Source organism: Paroedura picta, unplaced genomic scaffold, assembly GCF_049243985.1.
Source record: "Paroedura picta isolate Pp20150507F unplaced genomic scaffold, Ppicta_v3.0 Ppicta_v3_sca41, whole genome shotgun sequence".
Lineage (NCBI taxonomy): Eukaryota > Metazoa > Chordata > Lepidosauria > Squamata > Gekkonidae > Paroedura > Paroedura picta.
Genome location: NW_027518638.1, coordinates 10,255 through 37,379, shown reverse-complemented (window position 1 = coordinate 37,379; position 27,125 = coordinate 10,255). Strand labels below are relative to the sequence as shown.

Here is a 27,125-nt window from a genome sequence, read left to right as displayed (position 1 = left end):
TCATCGGATAACCTTTGCAGAACTGATGAATGAATACGTGGGACAAACTTTCCGACGTCTCGCTGCCAGACCCCGCAACCAGCTGGCATCGAGACCGGGGAGCTCAAAAGCGCATTTTAACGTTGAAAAATGACTACAGGCTCCATCAGGGGAGCCGAGAAATGGACAAGCTCATGGAATCTGCAATTCTCATTTCACAGATGCCGCATTATTTGCCGGCCTCTGCCACACTCCAGGCAGGCCGTGAGGGCCCGATCCACCTTTTATCAAAGGGCAGGCTGGAGGGGAGACTCCTTAAAGGGAATCAAATCTCCATTTTCAATGGTTCTTCCCACCCACAGTGGTTAAGCAGTGAAAAAGGCAATAAAAATGAGTCATAGAATCATAGAGTTGGAAGGGGCCATAGAGGCTGTCTAGTCCAACCCCCTGCTCAACGCAGGATCAGCCCTAAGCATCCTAAAGCATCCAAGAAAAGTGTGTCTTCAAGCTTTGCTTGAAGACTGCCAGTGAGTCAGTTTACTGCACCTTGATAAAGTCTTCCTTATACCAAGAAGATGCTGGGGGGGGGGGGGGGAGGGCGCACACAACACATCCAGATTTGAAAGATCAGGTCAAGGTAACTCGCAGCTTTGCTATCTCTAGTTGTTTACATCCAGCATATTTATCTGCAGATTATAATGCTGGGTGGACATAAGCTGGTGCAATATTGATTCGAACGCAAGAGGGTGAAGACATGTGAAGAATAGGAAACTACGCCCCCAAGAAACAGGAACTTAAAAATTATTCAAACAAGGATGGAAAACAGCACTCTGCAGATGAATTCCAGGAACTCTGGAGCTATTATATCTAGGTAGTTAGTTAAAGAATGTTAGGTAAAGAGGGGGAAGGAGCTAACTATCTAGGTTAGTTAGTTAAGGAATGTATGAGAAGGTGGCAAAGCATAATGGAATATATTCTGTGTATTTTTTTTTATTCTCTCCTTTCCCTGTTCTATGTAAATGTCAATAAAAGCTCCTTTTACCAGCACCGTATAAGACTGGAGAAAAGTAGTGGAACTGGTCTGCCACCTCGAAGGAAACCACAAAATCTGACATGTGGATTGATACCGCCTACAGCCAGGGTGCCCAACCTCCAGAGGAAGAGGCCTCGTGCTGCAATAGCTGGACAAAGATACTGTGCCATCCCGGAAGCCTGTCCTACACCTCCCATGCCTTTTCATTACAAAGACATGGTGTGCAAATCCTTACAGGCACAGGTAGTCAACCTGTGGCCCTCCAGATGTCCATGGACTACAATTCCCAGGAGCCCCTGCCAGCATTTGCTGGCAGGGGCTCATGTGAATTGTAGTCCATGGACATCTGGAGGACCACAGGTTGACTACCCCTGCTTACAGGGGCACTGACTCCAGAATCAGAGTCAAGGTCTTGGTTATGACCTTTGAGGCCCTAAATAGCCTGGGACCGTCGTACCTCCAGGACCAGCCGCCTCTCCTTGTATGTCCCCCGAAGGCCAGTAAGATCGAGCCAGCTTCGGGCTTCTGACCCCAAGGAGATGGATCCCTGATCCAAATTCTTGCTGCCACTCCCTTGCACCTGCTCCTGTTGCGGCTCAAGCCCTGCCTACCACTCGAGGAGACCTGACTGCTCCTGCTGGCAGAACGCAGGACATGTGCAGGCTGGGGGGGAGGGCGGTCTGCCTCTGGGTTTTTTCTGCTGACAGGGGTATACTTGTATTGGGAGACGTTCCAGCAAGAGTTAAAAGTGAGCTGACGGTGAGAGCTGTTAGGGTGACCCGGGGAAACAGCATCTCCCATTCCCATCAGTTCTTCATTTGTTTTGCGGACAGGGCCCTGTGCGTGTGCGTGAGCATCTCAAGGATTTATTATTATTGTTATTATTTCTATTAGTATTTTAATGCACGGAGCTGGAGTAGCTTTCACCGGCGGCTCGCCGCTTTCCCGGCCTCCTGCCGTTCTGTTTCAAAGGTTTGATCGCTTTTATTGCAAAGTGCCTTGAATACATTTGTAAAAAGGCAGAAGCATCAATTAGCAGGGTGAGAACACCCAGTGCTGGTGGAAAAGGCTGGCAGGTCGCAGCCGGCCAATGGCAACCCCCAGGGATCTCAAGGCAAGAGACCTTGTGTAGGAACCTCAGCAGAGTCCCTGCTGGGTCAGACCAGGGAGGGTTGCTCTAGTCCAGCCTCCTGCCTCACATCAGAAGAGAACCTGCTGGATCTGGCCAGGGGTCCGTCTAGTCCAGCCTCCCATTTCACACAGGGGCCAGCCACTTCCTCTGCAGGGCCAGGCATAGGGTACAGAGAGGCCAAGGCCTTCATAAGGACATCAGGAGAGCCCTGCTGGGTCATACTAGGGAGGGTCCCCCACTGACGTCCCAAATTCCTCACTCCCCCCCCCCCTGGATTCTTTCACCACTTTCGGAATCCCTGCTCTAAAGCCTCTTGCGTTGGCATGTAAAGTGCCAACAAGCCGACTTACAGGGACCCCGCAGGGCTTCCAATGGAAGAGACCCTTAAGAGGTGATTTTGCCCCGGCCTGGAGACCTTCGGTGGTCTCCCACCCAAATAGTCACCCTGGCCGACTTGGCTTGGCTCCTGAGACCAAATGAGATTGGCCTAGCCTGGGTTAGGCACATTGGGCCTGGATAGACCCAGATAGTCCAATCTCATCCGATCTTGGAAGCTAAACCAGGTGGGCTTGGTTAGCCCTTGGACGAGAGCCCACCGAGGAAGACCAGGGTCTCTATGAGGGGCAGGCAAAGGCCAAAGCACTCCTGAGAGCCTTTCACCCTGAACGCTCCCAGGGGTTGACTGGGTGACAAAAGCCCTTTAGACTAACCATAAAAGATCCCGAGACGTGAAACTCCTTAAGGGGGAAGGCAAAGGAATTACCTGAGGATCCCACCGGGGCCGTTCGTCGCAGGGGCCAGCCCTCCCGGTCTCGTCAGCATGGCGTCAAGGAGACGGTCTTCTGAGCCAAGAGGATGCCCTTTACACCTGCAGGAAAGAAGGATGCAGCAAGGCAAACATGAATAGCCCTGACCCAGCAGGCGGGTTTTCACTCCACCCTTCTGCTGCCCTTCTTTGCTTAGTTGGTATCCACTGATTACTTGGCCTCCAAATCTAGCTGTAAAATTACATCCGCCCCCCCACTTCGTACTCTGGTTGCGTGTGTGCCCGGACTCCATGGTTGTTTAGTTCTGTCTTTAGACACAGGGTGTGTGTGTGTGTGTAAAGTTCATCCTTTGTAGATCACAGCTTTCACAGCTTTAAAACAGTGCTCAAGGGATGGAAAACAGGGTGCAAGGACACTTCTGCTCTGAGCACAGATCTACCCAGGGCCTCACCCTGTTTCTGCCATGGGCAGTTTATCCTAGTAGCACACGGGGCACAAGCTACGAGCCCTGCATTGCAAGGGCCCCTCAGTGCTGCAGAGTCAGGGGACTTCACACTGTGATGCTTAGAGGGTCTTCATACCTATGCGGTTTGTGGACAGCAAGAACGAAAAAGAGCAGCTGTCACTGGTTTCCAAAGTTCCAGCTATACCTGGTAAGGATGCCCCACCGTTACAGCACAAGTGGGAGTGCCGGCTTTGCTCTGCTAAATCCCCACACATTCTTAAACTGGGTCTGATGCTGCAGGCCCTGCAAACCCTTAAACTGAGCCCGGCTTTCTGGCAGCTGGGTGGTTCGAGGAAGCTCCGAGAGCAGGGCCTGAAACGCAACTTCCCCCCTCCCCCTGTTGGATGCCCCTTCCAGGATCATCTGGTATTCCGAGGTAGACTGCCCACTGGCGTGGATGTTCTACTTCCCTATCCTAGAAGGTCTCGCTCCTGTGAACCGAATGCATTGATTTGGGGGCAGAAACCGAGCAGAGGTGCTAAAGGAGGTTTCCTGATGATGCTTTCCTGCAAAGGAGCGCTCCACAGCAGGGATAGTCAACCTGTGGTCCTCCAGATGTCCATGGACTACAATTCGCATGAGCCCCTGCCAGCATTTGCTGGCAGGGGCTAATGGGAATTGCAGTCCATGGACATCTGGAGGACCACAGGTTGTCTACCCCTGCTCCACAGTACGTGCCACCTTCCCGTCAGGATCTTGGGGGTAAGGGAGGTGAGGAGGCACCATGCAGACGGTGTTTGATTCCAGAGTCCCTTGGACGGGCAGCTGACGCCTCTCTGAGTGCTCCAAGAGGGCTTTCCGTACCGTGAGGCTGCCTCATCCTCGCCTCGCCTGCAGCCTCTCGCCTGTTCTTCTCCCCCATTAGCTGAAACATATGCAGGGATTTAACATCCTGGATCATTAAAAATCCATCTGCTCCTACTTAGTGCCTCACCTTTGCTTGTGACCCCAGCAGTCTTCTAAAGTACACAGCTCTGATTGCCTCTGAGCAAACAGGCATTTGGAAAAGGAAAGCAACACGGTTTGCTGCAGAAGAAGGATCCCTGCAGGCGGCCGGGGCGGAGGGGCAGAGCTCTGAGAAGCCGGGGACTTTGGGGAACTACGTATCCCCCCCCCCCCCCCATTACCTGCAGGCTTGACAGGGCAGTTAGGGAACCAATGACAAATCCCCACTGCTAGGACGTGACAATGGCTGGAACCTTCCCTATGGCTGCCCTCCCGCTTCGTAAGCACGGGAAAGGGGTAGGGGGCCAAAGTGGATTCACTCCAAAATGACCTAAGGGCAGAGGCTGGGGCTCACTGCAGGAGGTCCTCTTTTGAATCCCCAGCATCACCAGCTACAAGATCAGGTTGGTGTCGTGCTTAAGAGCGGCGGCCTCTAATCTGGAGAACCCGGTTGATTCCCCGCTCCTCCACACGCAGCCGGCCGGGTGACCTTGGGCTTGTCGAGTCCTGATAGAGCTGTTGTCATGGAGCAGTTCTGTCAGAGCTCTCTCACGCCCACCCACCTCAAAGGGTGTCTGTCATGAGGAGAGGAAGGGAAGGCGATTGTAAGTTGCATGGAAACTGCTTCAGGTAGTGAAAACCAACTCTTATTCTTCTTCCCGGAGATGTGACAATGCAGCTCCCGAGGGTCAGCACCTGCACCCCATAGGTGGGTGCTGTGGTCACCAGTCCTGGATCATGCCTGGGTTGGCCCCTGTGGGCAAGAGCAGCTACACCAGGATGAGTCCCAGGACACCGGGAAGCCAAGGAACTTAGAGGATGGGAAGAGACAAAACCAGGCAGGAGCTGTTCCCTTCTCTTCTGGGTTTTTTCTTAAAGGGCCCAACTCCCTGTTGGGACTAAGCAGTGGCTCAGGTGATGTTGTGGGGGAAGATGATGGAAGGGGGAGGAGCCTGGAAAGGGAGGGAGGGAGGATAAATAGCACTGCTCAGGGGAGGCTGAGGAGGAAAAGTGGCTGATCTCCCTGCGGCTTGCAAGCAGGTAGACAGCTGGGGGATGCCCGGGTGTTGAAGCCTGAGACCCCTCCTTGACCCATTCTGTGACCTCTTGGCGGCCAGCAGACGGTAGGAGGCCCCAGGGGAACAGGGGAGACACTTGGAGGGGTGGCTGCAGGTGGGAGGTCCTACGCCAGTCATGGCCAAACTGTGGCTCTCCGGATGCCTGTGGACTGCAATTCCCATGAGCCCCTGCCGCCAAACGCTGGCAGGGGCTCATGGGAACTGTAGTCCACGGGCATCTGGAGGGCCGCAGTTTGACTACCCGTGTTCTAGAGCATCAGAAGTTCATAGTTGAAAACCATTTTCGGTCCAGGCCAAAAACACATCTGCAAGCCCCAAATCTTTCCTCCTCCCTCCCTGCCTAAAGGGCAATCCTGTCCCAGCTCTTTCAGCAGGGAGGCCTTGCTAGCTATTCCTCAAGGTCCCCAAGACCAATTGCAGGTCCCAGAAGGCAGGAGTTCATAATGAAAGGCCCCTTTCTTTCAGGGGGGGTCAGTGAAAGCCCCACAACACCCCAGCCCCTGGCAACCCCAGCCACCCCCCTTCCCACGGCCCTCCCAGGACACCCACCTGCTGTAGGCCAGCCTGGACTGGTGCAGCTGCTGCTGCTGGAGCAAGAGCCTGGCCTCCTTCTCGGCCAGGAGGTTCTGCAGGCGCTCCTTCTCGATCTCCAGCTCCATCTTCTGCAGCAAGAGCTGCTTCCGCCTCTCTTCGGACAACCTCTTGACCCGCCCCTTCTTTTTCGACCCGGAGCCCGTGCTGCCAGTCAGTCCCGAGGACCGCGAGGGGCCGGAGTGGTCAGGAGACGATCCGCAGCGCGGTCCGGAGGGCCTCCCTGGAGTGTGGTGGCCCTCCTGGCAACAGCGGTGATCCGGCCCACAAGCCTTCCGGTGGAAGGTGCAAGTCGGAAGAGGACACGCGTTGTTCCGCTGGCCGGCGTCAGGAGCTCCTTTCATATGGGGAAGCCCTTCTGACTTGCCCGGGGACATCAGGTTGTTGCATTTCCCATGTAGCCTGTGTTCCAGTGGGCCCTGGCTCCAGTCTTCTGGCGTGCTGTCAGGGATCGGGGCCTCGGGAACATGGCTGTTCAGGCACTGATGAGCTGCGGGTGCAAAAGGACCGCTCCTGTTGTTCTTGTATAGAGTCTGCGGTCGGGCTATATTGAGATACGAGCCATCCAGCTCAAAATGAGGCTGACCGAGGCTTCTCTGCTGGGACATCTGTAAGGAAGGAGAAAGGGAACTCGAGTTTACCTTATTGAACTCTTCTTCTTCTAGGAGAATCACAGAGGCCGACAAGGTTTTAAGGGTATGACGCTTCCAGAGTCAAAGCTCCCTTCATCCCATGACGGACAATGTTTCTTTACACAAAGAGGGATTAAAATGTGGAATTCATTGACAATGTAGCGATGGCCACAGGAATAGACAGCTTTAAAAGAGGGTTAGATGGATTCATGGAGGAGAGGTCTATCTGGGGCAAATAACCATGGTGACTCAAGGGAACTTCCACATTCAGAGGTAGCCAACCTCTGAATACCAACATCAGGAGGCAACGTCAGGGGTAGGCCTAGGCCTCTGTGCCCTGTTGTGGGCCCTCCAAAGGAACTGGCTGGGTAGTAGGTGAGGTTGGACTAGACAGACCACTGATCTGACCCAACAGCCCTCTTCTGATGTTCTTATGAAGGCCTCTAGAGCAGGGATAGTCAACCTGTGGTCCTCCAGATGTCCATGGACATCTGCTGGCAGGGGTTAATGGGAATTGTAGTCCATGAACATCTGGAGGACCACAGGTTGACTACCCCTGCTCTAGAGAAACTGCTTGGCCACTCTATGAGGCAGGGTGCTGGACTAGATGGGCCACTTGCCTGATCCAGCCACTTCTCAGGGAAAGGCCTCGGCCTCCCTGCCCTGTGGCTGGCCCTGCAGAGGAACTGGCTGGCCCCTGGGTGAGATGGGAGGCTGGACTGGAGGGACCCTCCCTGGCCTGACCCAGCAGGGCTCTTCTGAGGGTCTTCTCAGGGAAAGGCCTTGGCCTCCCTGCCCTGTGGCTGGCCCTGCAGAGGAACTGGCTGGCCCCTGGGTGAGACGGGAGGCTGGACTGGAGGGACCCTCCCTGATCTGACCCAGCAGGGCTCTTCGGAGGGTCTTCTCAGGGGAAGGCCTCGGCCTCTCTGCCCTGTGGCTGGCCATGCAGAGGAACTGGCCGGCCCCTGGGTGAGACGGGAGGCTGGACTGGAGGGACCCTCCCTGGCCTGACCCAGCAGGGCTTTTCTGAGGGTCTTCTTAGGGGAAGGCCTCGGCCTCTCTGCCCTGTGGCTGGTCCTGCAGAGGAACAGGCTGGCCCCTGGGAGAGACGGGAGGCTGGACTGGAGGGGCCCTCCCTGGCCTGACCCAGCAGGGCTCTTCTGAGGGTCTTCTCAGGGGAAGGCCTCGGCCTCTCTGCCCTGTGGCTGGCCCTGCAGAGGAACTGGCCGGCCCCTGGGTGAGTCAGGATGTTCGACTAGAAGGACCCGCACTGGTCTGATCCAGCAGGGCTCTTCTGAGGTTCTTACGAAAGTTCATACTCTGAAAATCTTGTCAGTTTGACGTGTTCAGTGGACTCAAGCCCAGCTGTTCCTTTTCTAGTTTTCATCCCTGGCTCAAAAAACAAAACAACTTCTGCGGGAACCGTTCAGCTCGGAGCCGTGTGCTGATCAACACCTCCCGCAACTCACTGGAAAAATGGCTTTTGAATGGAAGGGAGGAACGCGCTATCAGATCTGCAATTTAATTCTGCCTGCACAGGTACGATAAATATAAAACCACAGCCTGCGGGATCGAGGGCATAAACAAGGCACTCCAACCTATCAAGGAGCTGTGAGTTTCTAGGGTTACATAAAATCAACTTGAAGTGTGGCAGAAAAGGGGGGGGGGAGCATTAAATGTTAATGTCTGAAAATGTTTAATTTTGAATACGAAGCCAAGAAATCCATTCAGCCACTATAAATACCGTCTGATTGGCCATTACGCAGCGGGGGATTTGATGTAAAACATTTCACCTTGCGCTGAATGGGATATTACTTACTGTTGGAAATTTGATGAGAGTTTTTGAAATATCCTTACAGAAACACTGATAAAGAACTAGACCACTTCCTGTCAAATGCGCTCCGGCATCAAAAGCTGCCATTCAACTACAAAACGTGCTTAAATCCCGCCGTAAAAGTGATATTTTTTTTTCCCAATTAAGTTGGGCTGGCGATGAGACTCTGATAAAAAAAACTCCAAATGCTGAAAGACACTGCAATTTGCATTTCCCCGCTTAATCCGAAAGATTCCAGGACGGGGGAGGCGCATGCTGGAGTTGAACCAAACGAACAGTTCGCGGATCTCGCGTTTGACAGGTGTTCAGAGAGTACAGTGCGCACCGTGGCCTACTTCTGCCCTCGGGTTAATCGTGCCTCAACAAATTCTTTCTCTGGCTCATCCCAGCACTTTCACGGAAGTACGCTTTCTACACTGTGTGCCTTCGCTTTGGTGACTCTGTTTCCGTTCTCGGGGGAGCCCCACATTGGGTGAGCAAGGCGAAGGCAGCGGCAACTTCTGATTATATTTTGAGGCAGAGAAGTTCCGTTCATGAAACTGAACCCAGATGTTCTCGTAGAAAAATCCAGTCAGAACACTTCTGACCAATGATAGGGGAGAAATTGCATATTTGATAGGGCTTTACCATCCATCCATCCATCCATCCATCCACCCACCCACCCATTCATCCATCCATCCATCCATCCATCTATCCATCCATCCAACAACAGCTATCTAGCATCTATCAGTCATCTATCCACCCACCCACCTGTCCGTCTGTCCGTCCATCCATCCATCTACCCACCCACCTGGGTTCTCCATCATCTATCAGTCTCAGGCCAAAAACAGGGGGAAGGGGTGGCTATCCTGGTCCGAGACACTTATCCCCTCAGGGCTCTCCCAGCCCCGATGGTCCCGGGGGGGGGGTGGACTGTGTCGGCCAGGCGTGAGGAACGGTCATGCTATTCGATCTGTTGGCAGTGCCTGATGTGGTTGACCATGAGTTGTTAGCCCACTCCCTCTCCGGTACGGGGATACGAGGGATAGCCTTGCAGTGGCTGGTCTCTTTTCTCCGGAACCGGACACAGGGGTTGCCATGGGGAAGGAACAGTCACACAGCTACCAACTTCCCCCTGCCACTTTCGGCTGTGAAGAAGCACATGCTCAAGGGCTGGTTGTGAAAAGTATGTTTGAGATGAGGCCATCAAGCTAACTTTACATGCAGCTGCAGCATAACGTGGAATTGGACACAACCCCCCACTAGAAGCCCATATTTCATATCTGGAAGAAGCTACTGCTAATTTCCAAATATTGGTGGAGCAGCCACAAACCTGGCCCACCTGTCCCTCCTCGAGAGACAGCTTCATTGCCCTACAGCAGGGGTAGTCAAACTGCGGCCCTCCAGTGAATGCTGGCAGGGACTTCTGGGAATTGTAGTCCATGGACATCTGGAGGGCCGCAGTTTGACTACCCCTGCCCTACAGCAAGGGGTCCAGTTTTAACTCTCGGATGTTGCCATTACACCCTCTCATCTCTTGGCTCTTCCGCCAGAGTCGATTCTTCACTATAAGAAATGTGCAAAATTAAAACTGCAAGTAAAAGATATCCGACGCTTGGGCTCGTTCCTTTTATAGCCCAATCTTTTACTCAAATCTCTGCTTCCTCCAAAAGAAGAAGAAGAAGAAGAAGAAGTCTAAGATGAATCATTACAAAGCACCTAAGATGGGACTGCGATTGTCTATATTAATACTCCGAGATAAATAAGGTTGATAAGGATGTAAAAAAGGTTAGTTGCCTATTTTCTTAGCGGGAGATAAAGTGCCACGGCGGCTCATGAATGATGTATGACAGTGATGATGGCCGTAACTCAAGTACGCCAACCCCCCCTCGCCCCCCCCAAACCCACACACAATGGGGGAGGGAACGGCGACCAAGTTTCCATTGTTCTCGTCCCGTGCAGCGCCGTCGAGGGGAACAAAAGGATGTGACTTCCAAAGAGACGGCCCAATAGAATCATAGAATCATAGAGCTGGAAGGGGCCATACAGGCCATCTAGTCCAACCCCCTGCTCAATGCAGGATCATAGAATCTTTCATAGAATCATAGAGTTGGAAGGGGCCACACAGGCCATCTAGTCCAACCCCCTGCTCAATGCAGGATCATAGAATCTTTCATAGAATCATAGAGTTGGAAGGGGCCATACAGGCCATCTAGTCCAACCCCCAGCTCAACGCAGGATTAGCCCTAAGCATCCTAAAGCACTAGAATGTGGTGGATGACGGGGTCGTGCTCCGTGGACCGGAGGTTCCTGCTTTCTTGGTTCGCTGAGCTGATTTCCATGCCGCCTTTTGATGCTTCCAATTTGAAAATAAACATTCCAGCAATCTGCTGATCCCTGGCCCCAAAGCACTTTGCCAGGCATCGACGAGAGCCGGAGCTTTTTCGTCCGTGGCCCCAACTTGGTGAAACCAACTCCCTAGTGAAATCAAGGCTCTCCTGGAACGAACAATTCTATAAGTCCTGCAAAAGGGAGCTCTTCCGCCGTGGTTTTAGGTGAAAGCCAGCAACGAGAACCTGCCTACAACCTAGTTCCTTCCCAGGCAACTCCTGACATCCAACAGGGTCCCTAACAGAAATTGTTTGTTCCTTAACTGTTGTTTGTAACCAATCGTTACTACTGTTATAACTGTTATGTCATTTGCAGTTCCAAATGTTACAATGTACTTTTCTGCGCCCTGTTGGTTCTATGTACACAAACCCAAGACATCACAGTATGGGGGGTGGTACATAAATCGAATGAATGAATGAATGAATGAATGAATGAATGAATGAATGAATGAATGAATGAATGAATGAATGAATGAATGAATGAATGAATGAATAGGTGTGATCAAACAGTAAAATACCTTCAGTCGTTACTTCCACTACCTTGTGGACGAATATTATTTAACAAAGACCTGAAGTGCCCTACCCCGATTTCTAAAATGGCAAAAAGCTAGCTCCAAATTGTGCACCAAAGCAACTCAAAATACGTCTCACAAGAGATGTGGCATTGCACCGATGTGGCATGATCGAAGGTTTGCATGGCTCCCTGATTGCCCAGTGGGCTTTCTAGCCTACTGTACCCAACTCACAAGCGTTTTCAATTGTTGGTTGATCCCAGCAGGTGGCATGCTCAATGGCCCCCTAGGGCCAGGAACCTAGCAAGGGAAGAGTGCTTGCTTGATGTGGATTCTCACATGGTTCCCCGCCCCATGGCAAAATGTCTCAAAATGGTTGGTCCTACGTACTACTCAGCCCAGTGGTCCTCATCAAGGAGCCCAGCAGCCCAGAGGAGGTACTGATGGTCACATACTAGGGATGCCAGCCTCCAGGTGGGAACTGGGGATCCCTTGGAATGGCAGCTGCTCTCCAGACTAGAGAGTTCAGTTCCCCTGGATAATTTGGAGGAGGGGGGCTCTATGTACCCCACACCCTCCTGAGGCTCCATTCCCAACGTGGAGCTGGCAACGCTACCACCCTTCCCTGCTGGGCAGGATGGGACATGGCGAGCCTATCACAGATGTAGACAGCTTCATGAAGAAGAGGTCCATCAGTGGGTACTAGCCATGGTGACTAAAGGAAGCCGTCATATTTGAATCCCAGAGCCAGGAGGCAACAACAGGGGAAGGTCTCAACTTCAGTGCCTTGTTGTTGCACCTCCAGATGAGCCAGTTGGTCAGTTCGTGGGACAGGATGCTGGAATAAGATGATCATTAGTCTGATCCAGCCGACTATTCATAATGTTCTTCTGAATGCCTCAGCCTCTATGCCCTGTTGGTGGCTCTCCAGAGGAACTGGTTGGCCACTGTGTGAGAGAGGACACTGGACTAGATGGAGTGTAAGTCTGATCCAACAGGGTTCTTCTGTTCTTCTTATGAAGTCCTTGGCCTTTAGGCCCCATTGTTGGCCCTCCAGAGGAAGTGGTTGGCCACTGTGTGGGACAGGAGGCTGGACTAGGTTGACCCCTGGACTGATCCAGCAGGGGTCTTCTGAGGTTGTTAGGAAAGCCTCGGCCTCTCTGCCCTGTTGTTGGTCCTCCACTGAGAGGAACTTGCAGGCCTCTGGTTGAGATGGGAGGCTGGACAGGATGAACTCTCAGTGGTCTGATCCAACAGGGCTCTTCTGAGGGTCTTATGAAAGCCTCAGCCTCTAGGCCTTGTTGTTGGCCCTCCAGAAGAACTGCTTAGACCACAGTGTGAGAGAGGATACTGGACTAGATGGAGCATAAGTCTGAACCAGCAGGGCTCTTCTGATGTTTTTATGAAGTCCTTGGCCTCTAGGCCCTGTTGTTGGCCCTCCAGAGGAACTGAGTGACTGTTGTATGTGACAGGCTACACCAACTACTACTCTAATCCAGCAGAGCTTATCAAGGGAAGGCCTCGGCCTCTCTGCCCTGTTCTTGGCCCTTCATTGCAACTTGCTGGCCACTGTATGAGACAGGAGGCTGGGCTAGATGGACCACTGCTCTGGTCCAGCAGGGCTCTTCTGATGTTCTTACATTGTATTTCTGCCCACTGCTTTTCTCTCCAGACAGGCATAAGGTAAAGCCAGCCTCCCCTGTTTGGAACTGACCACCACCTGAAACACAGCATCCTCATTTAGGAGAGATGAAATAGGTTTAGCACTCCCCAAGGCTAAAGAGATGCAACACAGGTGTGCCACAGGTGGCACATCAATGGCAGGCCAGAATGCCAACATTCTGCCAACTTGAGTGTGGGACAGGCCCTTTCCCCTCCAACAGGAAACATCCACCTCCTGGCGCACGGTCAAGAAATTTGCATTCAGCGCACTGCCGATATTATCAACATAACGAAGCAAAACAGAAAGCTCTCTGGCTTCAGGGTAGCGGAGATGGTGGATTTGTATTAATTTCTACTTCCACCGCCCGCCCCCGCATTTTATTTGACCGCGGGCTCAGCGGCACAAGACCTAAATAAATATTTCAGAAACGAGACCATTTGCGAGCAAGATCAGGTTGCTGCCATCTCCCGGCGCATTCGGAGCTCCCGGGGAAGGAGGGCGGGTAGGCGGGCGGGCGGGCGGCCTGCCTCGCTACGTCGGGGGCTGATCGGGAATGCGTGCGGCAACAGCTGCATGGTAATCTCTGCCAAAGCCCCGTCCCGGATAAATGGAGTGCGTTCTCCCAAGTGCAATTAACTCGCACGCTCTGGCAGGCTCCTTTTCTTTCCTTTTCCCCCCCTCTTTTTTTCCTTCTCGCGCCGAGATCATCAAGGCAGATTACCTTGCAGCGCATGAACTAAATACTTACAGGTGTTACATCATCCGTTATTACTTACAAACTTCTGCATTTAACGAGACATCCCGGCAAATGAATGATATCGTCCTATGAATTATTTATCGGGGCCCGCGCGGCAGGCTCCCCTTTTCCAGGTCACGTGGCACCAATTAGAGCTGAATTTTAAATCATTCAATAACGCGAACTCTCTTGTCATTTAACATATAGATATCAACGCCGTAAACAAGTTAAGGCTAATGGACCCCGGGGGGGTTCTATTCCACCCCCCACCCCCCCGAAGACCCTTCTCACCCGTCAGCCGCCGGGGCTGCGCTCCATGTCCAGAATAAGAATAAAATAACGCACATTCACAAACCCGCAGGCAAGGTTTTAATGTGTGTTACTTTGGCCTGCCTTAGGGATTTCGAATCATCTCTTACAACGGCTGAATTTAAAGCATATTAAAAGTCATTACTTGCAAGGGTGCCCCCCCTCCCATTTTTTTTAAATTAGTTCATAGCAAAAAGGGTGGAAAAACAGGGGGGGGTGTGCATCTAGGATAAACCACATAGAAAGGTTTCACATGAAGTAAACCAGAGGTAGGAATCACAGAGAGCATCTTAAATGCGGCTAGATTTGAGTCTGGTGGTACCTTATAGACCAGGGGTGGCTACACTGTGGCTCTCCAAACGTCCCCGGACTACAATTCCCATGAGCCCCTGCCAGTGGGGAATTGTAGTCCGTAGGCATCTGGAGAGCCACAGTTTGGCCACTCCAATTATAGATCAACTAGGTTTAAGGCCCGCTGTAGCCCGGATACAGTGGGCGCTAGCGGGCAGGCGGCTGGGCGCGGGAGGCTTCGCGGCTCCTGATTGGCCCCTGCGAGTTTTTATCCTGGACTTGCCCCACCCCTTTCTCCTCCCACATTGCCCTTAGTGTTTTATTACTACCGCTCCCATGGAGCGGTTTACAGATGAGATTGGAGAGGAAAGGGAAGGTGACTCTAAGCTGCTTTGAGACTCCTTCGAGTAGAGAAAAGTGGCATATAAGAACCAACTCTTCTTCTTCTTCAGTAATATCATGGCTCTCTCAGCCTCACCCACCTCACAGGGTGTCTGTTGTGGGGAGAGGAAAGGGAAAGCGATTGGAAGCCGCTTTGAGATTCCTTCAGGTAGAGAAAAGTGGCATATAAGAACAAACTCTTCTTCTTCTTCAGTAATCTCAGGGCTCTCTCAGCCTCCCCTCCCTCACAGAGTGTCTGTTGTGGGGAGAGGAAAGGGAAAGCGACTGGAAGCCGCTTTGATACTCTTTTGGGTAGAGAAAAGCGGCATATAAAAACCAACTCTTCTTCTTCAGTAATCTCAGGGCTCTCTCAGCCTCACCCACCTCACAGGGTGTCTGTTGTGGGGAGAGGAAAGGGAAGGCAAATGTAAGCTGCTTTGAGACTCCTCCAGGTAGAGAAAAATGGAGTATAAAAAGCAGCTCTTCTTCTTACTCAAGCTGTCTGGGTCAGGGTTGTGGGACATGAAGAGGACAAGCCCAAGAATTCCATTTTCATCACCGCTTTAAAAAGGCAGGAAGGCGGCCTTGATCAGGGTCCGTCTCCAGACTGTGCTCTCAAAGCAGATGGCTTTCTCTCCAAAAGGTAGCACAAGCTGCTCAAATGTTAGGAGCCCCTGCAGGCCCTTTTGGCTGGAGATCTGAGATGTGTGGGAAAGAATCGCCCGCTCAGAAGCTGTGCCAAAAAATGGCTAAAAGGCCCTTTTAAAAAAAACAAACAAACGACAACACAGGCAAGACGGACCGCTCTAAAGAGACTGGCCAGGAGGGCGAACTGTTTCCACAACGGAGGCATCCCCAAATGCTAGGGAATTGCTGGGAGCGGCGGTATAAAAGTTCGATAAATAAATAATAAATAATTATCTGGCTTCAGGGGAAACGTGGCCTCTGGGCCGCCAACGGGGAGAAGGGCAACGTCCTTGCAGAAGAACACTCCGATTCTGCTAATGATCCAGGCCTCCAGGTGGTGACGCGCAAGAAAAACAAAAGAGCAAACCTCCGCTTTCACCTGGCTGCCCTTCTGATCCTCCCTTTGGAGGGGGGCATTCCGGAGGCTAGCTAGCAGCGCCCCTGCGGCTCCGCCGGATTGACCTCCGGCATGCCCCTCAAGTGACAATCATACCAAGCGACAAGGCGGAGACAAAGGGAAAGCGGAGACGCCGGGATACCAGGACGGCGCACGAGAGGCAGCTTGCCTCGTGATCACAGGCAGACACAACCGTTCTCGGGAGAGCATGTGTGTGCGCACCTTTCTGATGTGATGCAGCAAATGGACAACGCTCTTGGCTGGGCCCAGGGAAGACCGGAGACAAAGGACAGCGCAGTCACCGAGCTGAAGAGTGAGATATCTGTGCGTCACTGAAGAAGCTAGGCCTTACAGCTGGAAGGGCTGGCTCAGGGTCCCTCCATCCCCCCCAGGATGTCCCTCTCTTTGTAGCAGGTTCAAAAGACAGAGAGGCCCAGGTGGGACAGGGAGAGAGCAAGATTTCTCCTTGCACTTCTCTCCCCCCCCCCCATGCTCTCTGTCTGGTTTCCCAAATTTTACTGCCAAACAGCAGTTCTGTTCTTTTTTCTCTACGTCAGGCCACCGACGATACTAGTGCATCCCAGGTCAGCACCGTTCTTCCAGGACTGGCTTGCTGTCAGCTCCCAATACAGTTTGTTGTAGTAGAGATTAAGGAAGGCAGGTCTCTTACTGTTCGGTGCTCTCTCTCTCTATCTCCGCCCGGGAGGTGGATCTCCACTGGGGACAGAAGCAGACACCCAGTCTAGGGTGGGTGGGTGGGGGGGTACTCCCAGTCACAAAGTGCTTGCAAAACAGAAACAGGAAGTGTGCCTCTGCACGAAAGCGTCTACCTTGAATAAACCTGTGTGGCTCTTAAAGGTGCCCATGGACTCAAACTGTTCTGCTGCTCCAGACCAGCACGATGACCCAACTCAATCGATCTTAACAATGGTCTTCAGGTCAGGTTCCATATTTCTCACAGAGAATGGGGGGGAATGAAATCATTTATGGCAGGGGTAGTCAACCTGTGGTCCTCCAGATGTCCATGGACTACAAATCCCACGAGCCCCTGCCAGCAAACGCTGGCAGGGGCTCATGGGAATTGTAGTCCATGGACATCTGGAGGACCACAGGTTGACTACCCCTGATTTACGGGATGGTGCCTGCATGGTGTAGTGGCTCAAGTGCCGGACTAGGATCTGGGAGAACCAGGTTCAAATCTGCACTCTGCTATGGAAGCTTGCTGGGTGGCCTTGGGGGCCAGTCACACGCTCTTAGCACAGCCTACCTCAGAGGGTTGTTGTGCGGATAAAACAGAAGAGACGAAAATGACACAAGCCACTCTGGGTCCCTCACGGGGAGAAAGCTGGGATATAAAATAATTCAGAAATATCTAAAGCCCGTCAGAACTTTTGATTTCTTTTTAAATTTTATATGCACAAAAGGACCTATCAATGAGCAAAGATTCATTCATTCATTCATTCATTCATTCATTCATTCATTCATTCATTCATTCATTCATTCATTCATTCATTCATTCATTCATTCATTCATATTTATATACCGCCCTCCCTGAAGGTTCAGGGCTTGGCTTGAAAAGGATGTCCTCAAAATAAGCCACAGCATCCTTAAAATGAAGAGCAGGAGGTCTCTAGTGCGAAACCGTTCTCTAGACATCTCATCACAACGTGTGGCCCCCATCGGCAGAGACCTAAATTCACCCAGAGGCTAAACAAATTTTGCTGAAAACTTGGAAGACTCCCCTCCCACATTTGCAGGAAAACCTGAAATCACCCAAACCAGGTAGAAAGTGGGAGCCCAGCTGTCATGGCACAAGAGGCCAGAAGCTGTTCCAGGCCCCCAGCAGCCTTCAGTCTCCACCATGGCTGAGCTCGACGGAGGATAAAGGGGTCCGGAGCCACGCCAGGCTTGGTAATGTGGGGAGGGGATGGGATTCCCAACCCGTAAGTCTTGCCGGGATCCTGCTCGTTTCAGCGCGCTGCGCACCCGAATGCAGTGACGCCCTTCCTTCACATCTTGGGCCCATTTCCTTCCCATGAAGAAGCGCGGGTGACGGCAGGACACTCACCCCCTGGGCTGCGGCCGGGCTGGAGCGTCTCGGACCCAGCAAAGACATCCAGTCTTTTCAATCAGCTTCGGCTCTAGGCTCGGCTCGGTAAGATTAATAGTTTCCTGCCGCTTTGGCATTTCTGGAGTAACGTGAACTTGCAAATTTATAAGAAGGGTGGGCGCAACGTGAAGCGTTCTTGGAAAAGGGCAAACCTTGAGTGACGCTCCCCCGGGAGAATTCCTCGCCACCGCCACGGACATCGGTAAACTCGAGCAAGCCGATGTCAAAATATATCGGGGTGCCAGGTCATTCCACAATTGGGCGACGCCATGGTAGAAGAGGCTGGCATCCGCTCCCAAGATCCCAGCCACCCCCTTCTAGAAACGCCTAGAGTCAGGGGGGGGGGAGAGAAAGATACAACCTAATCCAGGGGTAGTCCAGCATTTGCTGGCAGGGGCTCATGAGAATTGTAGTCCATGGACATCTGGACATTCATATGTCCATGGACATTCATATACTGCAGTGGTAGTCAACCTGTGGTCCTCCAGATGTCCATGGACTACAATTCCCATGAGCCCCTGCCAGCATTCGCTGGCAGGGGCTCATGGGAATTGTAGTCCATGGACATCTGGAGGGCCACAGGTTGACTACCTCGGATATACTGGATTTAAAAGAACACCTCCCTGCAAAGAAGACCCGTCCTCCTTTCCCTGGTTTGGCAGCTCCTGCTGCTGCTTTCTCACCTGAAGTCATAATCCTGCACTGACGTTATAATCCTGTTGCGAGCCACCGACAGAGATGTCACAAACTGTAGGACTGCGGCCACGTGGGGGAAGAAGCGGCAGGAGGAGAGGAGCTCTTTGGGAGGGGAGAAATTGTTTTCACGTAAATGCCACCCTGGATAAGTGGAGAATAGGAACGGGGTGGGGGGGGGGGAATGGCAGGCTCGCGGTTTTGAAGAGAGCACTGGCTTCTCCCAAATGAACGTGCAGGTTGGAGGCCTCACTACTACGAGGATGGGGATGGCAGGGAACGGAGGACGGAGGGACCGATGGGGGGACCAAGCCCTGCGAGGAAAGGCTGAGGGACCTTGGAAGGTTCAGTCTGGGGCAGAGGAAGGGGACAAGGGACAGGATGGCTCTCTTGGTCTTTGAAAGGCCGCCACTTAGAGGAGAACAGGGAAAGGTTCCTGTGGGCAGCAGAGGAGAGGACTGGCAATAATGGCTTTAAATTACAGGTGGAAAGGTACTGGCTGGTCATATCAGGGATCTCTCAGCCTGCCCTCCCTCACAGGGTGTCTGTTGTGGGGAGAGGAAGGGAAGGTGAATGGAAGCTACTTTGAGCCTCTTTTAGGTAGAGAAAAGCAGCATATAAGAACCAACTCTTCTTCTTCTTCAGCAATCTCAGGGCTCTCTCAGCCTCACCCACAGCACAGGGTGTCTGTTGTGGGGAGAGGAAAGGAAGGCGATTGGAAGCTGCTTTGAAACTCCTTCAGATAGAGAAAAGCAGCATATCTTGAAGAAGCATTCTTCTTCAATTCTGCTTTATCAGAAATGCGATCGACCAGGGACACCTTAGATATGACTGTTTCCTCCCCTAACAAGGTTTCTCTGTACAAAATCCCATGCTTAACACCGGCCATGGGCAGGATTCTCCAGATCAGGGGTCTGCCATGTCGTGCTCGTGGGCCGGCCCCATGGCGCTCACCAGCACCTTCCCTGGAGCCACCAACTCTTTTTCGACAGAGGGTGGGGCTGGGTGGGCCTCTTCTGATTGGCTGTGTGGATTCAGAGAGCGCCCCTTTCAGCTGGAGCTACCCATTGTGTCGACATTATTCTTTTTCGCTCCTCTCACCCAATCTACTTTTAAATTCTCTCTCTTCTCCAAGCCTCCGCTTGGGATTCCAAAGGTGACCACAGGTCCAAAAGCCAAGGGGGCTCCTGCTCCAGATGGTTCCCGCCCAACCTCAATTGGGTATCACTGCGTTGTATGATCCTGCGTTGAGCAGGGGGTTGGACTAGATGGCCTGTGTGGCCCCTTCCAACTCTATGATTCTATGATCCTGCGTTGAGCAGGGGGTTGGACTAGATGGCCTGTATGGCCCCTTCCAACTCTATGATTCTATGATCCTGCATTGAGCAGGGGGTTGGACTAGATGGCCTGTGTGGCCCCTTCCAACTCTATGATTCTATGATCCTGCGTTGAGCAGGGGGTTGGACTAGATGGCCTGTATGGCCCCTTCCAACTCTATGATTCTATGATCCTGCATTGAGCAGGGGGTTGGACTAGATGGCCTGTATGGCCCCTTCTAACTCTATGGTTCTATGATTCTATGATTCTATTATTCTATGATTGGGATTTGAGTGTCCTGCACAGTGCAGGGGGTTGGACTAGATGACCCAGGAGGTCCCTTCCAACTCTATGATTCTATGATTCTACCGTTTTTATTTGACCATGCTATGGGCCCCCACGACAAGCCCAACGCGTCAGAGGGAGCCAGAGTGGCAGAAGAGACCCTTCCAGAACAGTCCTGCCGTACCCTTTATCACCTGCCCCATTTCCCGTTTCGCTGCCTGCCTTTCCGAGGTGCCGAGTGCCCTTGCTCTTTCATCAAAGTGGGCCGGAGCAGTGGGTGATCAACAACCCTGGCAAAGAACCCACCGATGCCAATTATCCGCGGCTTTACATCAGAAAAGGCATTTCTAAATTGATCATTAAAAATGCAGCCCGGCTGGTGAATTAAATGTCAGGTTCTGGCCAGATATGAATTAAAATTGCTGTTGAAATTCAAAGCACCGAGGGATCCTTCGCATAAAAGTCAAATGCAACTTTGGCGAGATGGGCCATCCCTCGTGCGCCTCTAGGAAGCATGGAAAAGCATCTTTGCAAGCTTCTGGCCCAGGGTTACATGAAGCCTGGGAGGTTTCTTGATGACCCTGGAAGGGCTTCCCAAAGAGGTGGGAGTTTATTAAGGGCACATATATTTTTATATTTGTCGAACATTTATCGGGTGATATGACCATATATGGCCATGTCAATCCACCCACCCCTCCCAAAATGGCCAATGACGGGCCTGGAGGGGGTGGGAAGGGGAGGGGCCCCAGGTGGGCGTGTCCACCGCTATGCTCCCCGACTGTATTCTGCAAGATCACGCCACTTCTGGGGTTTTGTGAATCATGAAGAATGTTTCAGGGGTTTATCAAGGCTAAAAAAAAGTGGAGGAAAGCTGACCCACACCTTGGGGCTGTGCTGGGCATTGTTTTCAGAGTCTGTAACCTTCAGACTTAAAAAAATCCCAAGGCAAGGATAAAGCCCATCAAAACTCCCCATAAAGAAAGAAGACTGCCTGAGGAATAACTGAAAGATATTAGTACTGATGATGATCTTAAGTTTATTGTAGACAAAGTCTAGATAAACAAGAAATTGGGGGGGGGCTCATATGAATTGTAATTGAAAACAATGTTGATAATGTTCTATCAATTTGCTACCTAAATTACTGTCCCAAACTTTTATGGCTGTTAAGAAAATAATAATAATTATTATATATATTTGTGTGTGGGGGGGGGGGGTGGCCGGCTGGCCAGACAGACAGAGGCAGAGAGACAGATAGATAAAGAAATCCAGAACTGGTCTGATCGTACAGAATATAATTGGGAAGCATGATTGTGTATACATCCACCCTTCCTACCCCCTCCAGGCCCTTCATTAGCCATTTTGGGAGTGGGGGGGAACCAGGCCGACAAAGAACATGGTGGCTAGAAACGATCAAAATGGACACTGGCCAGAGCATTATAAGTGGTACAAGATCATAAGACGTGTAGACAGCTGAGGCCCAGGACCCCCAAGAGTCGGTCACTGAATGAGCTTTAACCATCCCTACTACTAGTGCAACTGAACAGTTTTATCCTGCGTTTTGAAGTTTCGGCATTTTTAAGGCAATTGGGAGGCCACTCCTCTCCCTCGGGACAGGCATCCCCAGCCTCTGTGAGCCTGCAGGCCCCTTTGGAATTCCGACACAGTGCAGCAGGCGCCGCCACAAAATGGCTGCTGCTGAAGGCGGAGCCAGTCCCAAGATGTCTACCACAGCGCACCCTCTGTCATGCAGTGAGGATCCTCGTGCCGTGATACCAGTCACTGCCAAAGCAACGTCTTTTAAAATCTGCACAGCCAATCAAAATATTCAGAGGTCAATCAAAAGACTTGGCCGGACAAAATGCCTCATCTGGCCCCTTCCATGTTCTAAAACCTTTCGGTGGGCACCAGCAAAGCTGCCCATGGGTGCCATGCCTTAGGCTTGGAGACACATGGGTGAGGAAAGGGAAGTCTGCTCTGTCGCTCTACTCCCCCCCCCCCATGCTGCCGATTCCAAACCCCTCCTCCCTCTTGCGAAAACCGACTGCTAAGCAGAGATTTGAGTAAAGTTTGGAAGCAAAGAGCTCTCAGGTGTTTGCTTGTGCTTTCTGAAATGAGAGGTCAACTCTATTACCCCTTGGATGTTGGACTCCTGAAATTCCTGAAAATACAGCACTCGCTTCCTATTTCCGCACACGCACCTCATGTCGCGACGCACGCGGAGTCAATGAGGGTGCCTCCTCTGTATTTTCTCATTTTGTAAGTTATGACCGGCTTCCACGGCGGCGATCTCCACCCGCCTCCTCCAAATGAGCTCCCGTTTGCCATGCCTCCAAAGCTCTGCTGCATTCGTAAACAGAGGCTGCTTAGGGGATAACCGCAGCCCTTCCCACGGGGAATTGGACGCTACTGGAAGATAATGCCTCCCTCCCTCCTTCCCTCCCTCCTCCACAATCCGGAGTTATCCATTAAAGCAAGCCGCCACTCATCTTCCAGTCCTTTGTCCCAACATGTAAAGACAGTATGTATTTATTTCAGTTCATCAGGAACGCTGATGCGCGGGGCCGAGAGCCCCGCGTTGCATATGGAAATGCATGTGCCCTGCCAAATCAGTATCGCTCCCTGCATTCTCCTCCCAGTACAGACAAAGAATTGCCGTCAGCAGGATAACAGAGCAATTTGAGGCGGAGCGGCACGTTTTCAGAACCGCACGCAAATCCATGCAACCTATTAAGCGCTCAGTATGCGCCGTTGGCGTGCGCCAAGGCTGGGCCGAATAATAGAGAGATGGCTCCGGGTCTGGGTAAACAGGGGTCAAGTTGCACTTGACTCTGGTGTTTTATTTACTTGACTTTTCTTGTTTTATTGTGGGAATCCCCCACTGCTCTGAGATCTGCTGTTGCTGTTGTTGAAAGCCTGCTGGGGGAGCCTGCTGGGTAACCCACTGGCAGGGTGGTTGTGAGGAGAAATGGTGGTGGTGGTGGACAATTAGGAGGAGGAGGGGGAGGAGGAAGAGGAGAAGAAGAAGAAGAGTTGGTTGTTGTATGCTGCTTTTCTCTACCTGAAGGAGGCTCAAAGTGGCTTTCCAATCGCCTTCCCTTTCCTCTCCCCACAACAGACACCATGTGAGGGAGGTGAGGCTGAGAGAGCCCTGAGATTACTGAAGAAGAAAAAGAGTTGGTTCTTATATGCTGCTTTTCTCTACCCAAAGGAGTCTCAAAGTGGCTTACATTTGCCTTCCCTTTCCTCTCCCCACAACAGACACCCTGCGAGGGAGGTAAGGCTGAGAGAGCCCTGATATGACTGAAGAAGAAGAAGAGTAGGTTCTTATATGCCGCTTTTCTCTACCTGAAGGAGGGTCAAAGTGGCTTCCATTCGCCTTCCCTTTCCTCTCCCCATAACAGGCACCTTGTGGGGTGGGTAAGGCTGAGAGACCCCTGAGATTCCTGCTCAGTCAGAACAGTTTTATCAGTGCCGTGGCGAGCCCAAGGTCACCCAGCTGGCTGCATGTGGGGGAGCGCAGAATCGAACCCAGCATGCCAGATTAAAAATCCGCACTCCTAACCACTACACCAAACTGGTGTATTAGGCTATAATAATCTGCGGTTTTGGCAGCCCACAAACAACATCACAGAAAGGTCTTGTACAAAGCAGAACTTTGCGACGTTCTTTCCAAACAGACAGCTCTGTGGTGAGAATCCAGTGTCACATTGAAATCTAAGACCAGTTATTCCAATATGGGTTTTTTGAGTCACAGCTAGGGTTGGCTGGCTACGGCAGGGAGGGTAGGGAAATCGAGGAGTATGCCACTCTGCATACACCATGACTGTAGGGATTCTGGGTAATCTCTGGTAAAGCCGTTGTTTCTGGCAATTCCTAGAGCTACCCGATGCCACTTCTGGGTTGTTGCAGGAAGTGACATCATGATACTCACAAATTCTCAAACAAACAACTGTTGTTAGTCTTCAGTGCCCCATTGGATTTTTTGTTTTCTTTGACGTTTCATTAGGAGGGTTACTCAAGTTGTTTATTACTTGTCTCAGTCTAAAGAGTACACGAAAAAACCCTCACGTTAGTCCTTCAATTTAGACTGTTGGAATCCGGAAGCAAAGAGTAGCGATCCCCAATCTGTGGGCTTCAGACCACATGTGGTCCTTTGACTACTTGGAGGTGGGCCACAAAGGACGCCTTCTCTCCCCCCCCCCCCCCCGGCCCTTTACAACACACTTAGGGTGTCATTGTCTCCCATCACTCCCAGATGGGACTATCTCGTTGCAGAGAAACAAGCTCAGGGTTCCCATTGATTTGTCATTGTCATGAGTTAAAATTTCCATGAGAATAAAATGTTCCTTATGTTCATTGTTGTGGCGTGTCTGTCTCTTATTTTGAAGGGAGGTTTAAACATTACCATAGCGACCAGAGAGCGTTAGGGCAGTGGTTGAGAGTAGAGGAGTAAACTACCCCCCCACACCGGGCCTCAGTAAAATTGTCAACCGTTGAGTGGTCCCCAGTGATAAAAAGGTTGGGGACCACTGGCAAAGAGGACCGGAAACTTGCTGGAACAAGGCTGGTGAGAAAGTGGAGCGGGTTCATTGGCTGCTTTGCCCAGCAGGAAGGTGTGACTGCGGGCAAGAGAACTGAGCACCTGGTTGGCATATCCAGAAGGTCCCAGGTTCAATCCCCGGCATCTCCAGGTAAAAGATCTGGCAGGAGAGGATGTGAAAAACCTCAGCCCGAGACCCTGGAGCAGGTTTCTCACCAGTTTTACTATTGAGAAACGGTGAGAGGTGGTTAGCTGTTGCCCACCTCTTTACAAAGACCCAGGATTCCCTTGGTGGTCTCCCATCCATGTACTATACGGGGCCGGCCCTGCTTAGCTGTTGAGATCTGATGAGATCAGACTAACCTGGATTATATAAGCCCATTTATGATTATGACCTCCAAGCAGTTGGCTTTATCAAAGGGGAGGGGGTAAATAAACCTATTGTAAAATGCTCTGTGATTCGGCTGCTGGAGGGTCTGCTAAATAAGACTTCCTGAACACCAAGGGAAAGCGTCTGTCTCAATTGCTACCAACGTTATCCTTCGGCCATCTCCAAAAACCTTCCCCTGGCCATGGCACTACGGGCTTCTGTCCCCAAAGAAGCTGGGTTGTAAATATGGCGAGCCACAATTCATTGCTGTGAATGACTAAGGGGGAAATCTGATCTTATTTCTACCAAGATATTTTCACAACAGCAAATTCACTATATCCTTTCTGGTGGGTGCAGTCCTAAATCTCATTTAAAAAGGGAAAAAGAGAGAGAGAGAGAGAGACAGAGAGAGAGAAAAAGAGAGAGACAGAAAGACAGAGAGATCTGTTTTCAATTAGCCGAATTGAAACAACAAATTGAAGAGTTGGAGAATAATAAAGGATGTGTCATATCCTTGGGATGCCTTCTTCTCTTCCCTTCAATTCCCATGCTGTGGGTCATTGGGCCTGCACAGATATGATGTCACGTGGCTCTGAGGAGGAGAATCAGACAAGATCTCCTCTCCTCCCATTTGCCTCAGAGAGAATCATAGAATCATAGAATCATAGAGTTGGAAGGGGCCATACAGGCCATCTAATCCAACCTCCTGCTCAATGCAGGATCAGCCCTAAGCATCCTAAAGCATCCAAGAAAAGTGTGTCTCCAACCTTTGCTTGAAGACTGCCAGTGAAGGGTGGGATCTGTGGTCCCGTCTCGGACCTTCTGTGGGATATGCAGAAGGTCCGAGACGGGACCAGGAGATCTCCTGGAATCACAACTGATGTCCAGCCACCAGAGATCAGATCCCTTGGAGAAGATGGTTGTTTTGGAGAGTTGAGTCTATGGCAGGGATGGCCAAACTGTGACTTTCCAAAGGTCCCTGGACTACAATTCCCATGAGCTCCTGAATGGCAGGCATTCATGGGAATTGTAGTCCACAGACTTCTGGAGAGCTGCAATTTGGCTACCCCTGGTCTTTGGCGTTATGCTGGCTGAGATCCTTCCCCTCCAGAAGCCCCACTCTCCCAGAAATTCCTTGCCCAGAGTTGGCAACTGTGCTCAGCAGAGTATAATACCACAGGTCCCACCCTACAAGGTAGTCTGGAGTTTGGCAAGCCTGCCAATATTGGCAATAGATGGCAGAGATGGTATGGCATGGCATGTGGTACATGACACAGGAACACTGTTATTAATTGGGGCTGCATAATGCGCATAACTTATAGTTGGAGCACAAAGCTCAGAGATACACACACTTTATATCAGTAAGCTTCAGAGAACAGGACTCTTTCCCAGGTAACAATAAAACATAATGAGAGAAAAGCGCATGCCGAAAAGACAGTTGGCTTCTCTGCAAACCAAGCACGCGTTCCTCCCCGTCTGACTCCAGACAGCCCACAGTCGGTAGGAAAGCAACCAGCATGTGTTAACACATCTCACAATTACATTTTCATTGGCATCTCGATGCAAGAATCACTTATGGGAACAATTCCCTGGCTGGAAAAAATAAAGCGTGGATCTTTACGCAGCCCCCGTAATGAAAGATGACTGGGCTGAAGAAAGAAGAAGAAGAAGAAGAGAATGAGGACAAGGAAGAAGAAGAAGAAGAAGAGAATGAGGACAAGGAAGAAGAAGAAGAAGAAGAAGAAGAAGAAGAAGAAGAAGAAGAAGAAGAAGAAGAAGAAGAAGAAGAAGAAGAAGAAGAAGAAGAAGAAGAAGAAGAAGAAGAAGAAGAAGAAGAAGAAGAAGAAGAAGAAGAAGAAGAAGAAGAAGAAGAAGAAGAAGAAAACGACAAGGATGAAAAAGAGGATGAGGAAGAAGAATCCACCGAGCATTCGGTTGAGGTCCGGGGCAACCTCTACTGGTCTCTCA

The 27,125-nt window shown here is 51.4% G+C and overlaps 1 protein-coding gene across 1 annotated transcript in view; it reads right to left on the bottom strand.

Annotated features, from left to right (window-relative positions):
- Positions 1–6,851, bottom strand: part of LOC143828504 (protein hinderin-like) — a gene marked incomplete at its 3' end in the record, with an annotated part of 32,479 nt that extends 25,628 nt beyond the window's left edge. The window contains exons 1-2 of the mRNA XM_077318875.1: positions 5,990–6,851; positions 2,908–3,012 (exon numbers count right to left, since the gene is read on the bottom strand). Coding sequence (XP_077174990.1) covers positions 2,908–3,012; positions 5,990–6,639 — 755 coding nt within the window. The remainder of the gene's footprint in view (positions 1–2,907; positions 3,013–5,989) is intronic.
- Positions 6,852–27,125: the final 20,274 nt, after the last annotated feature.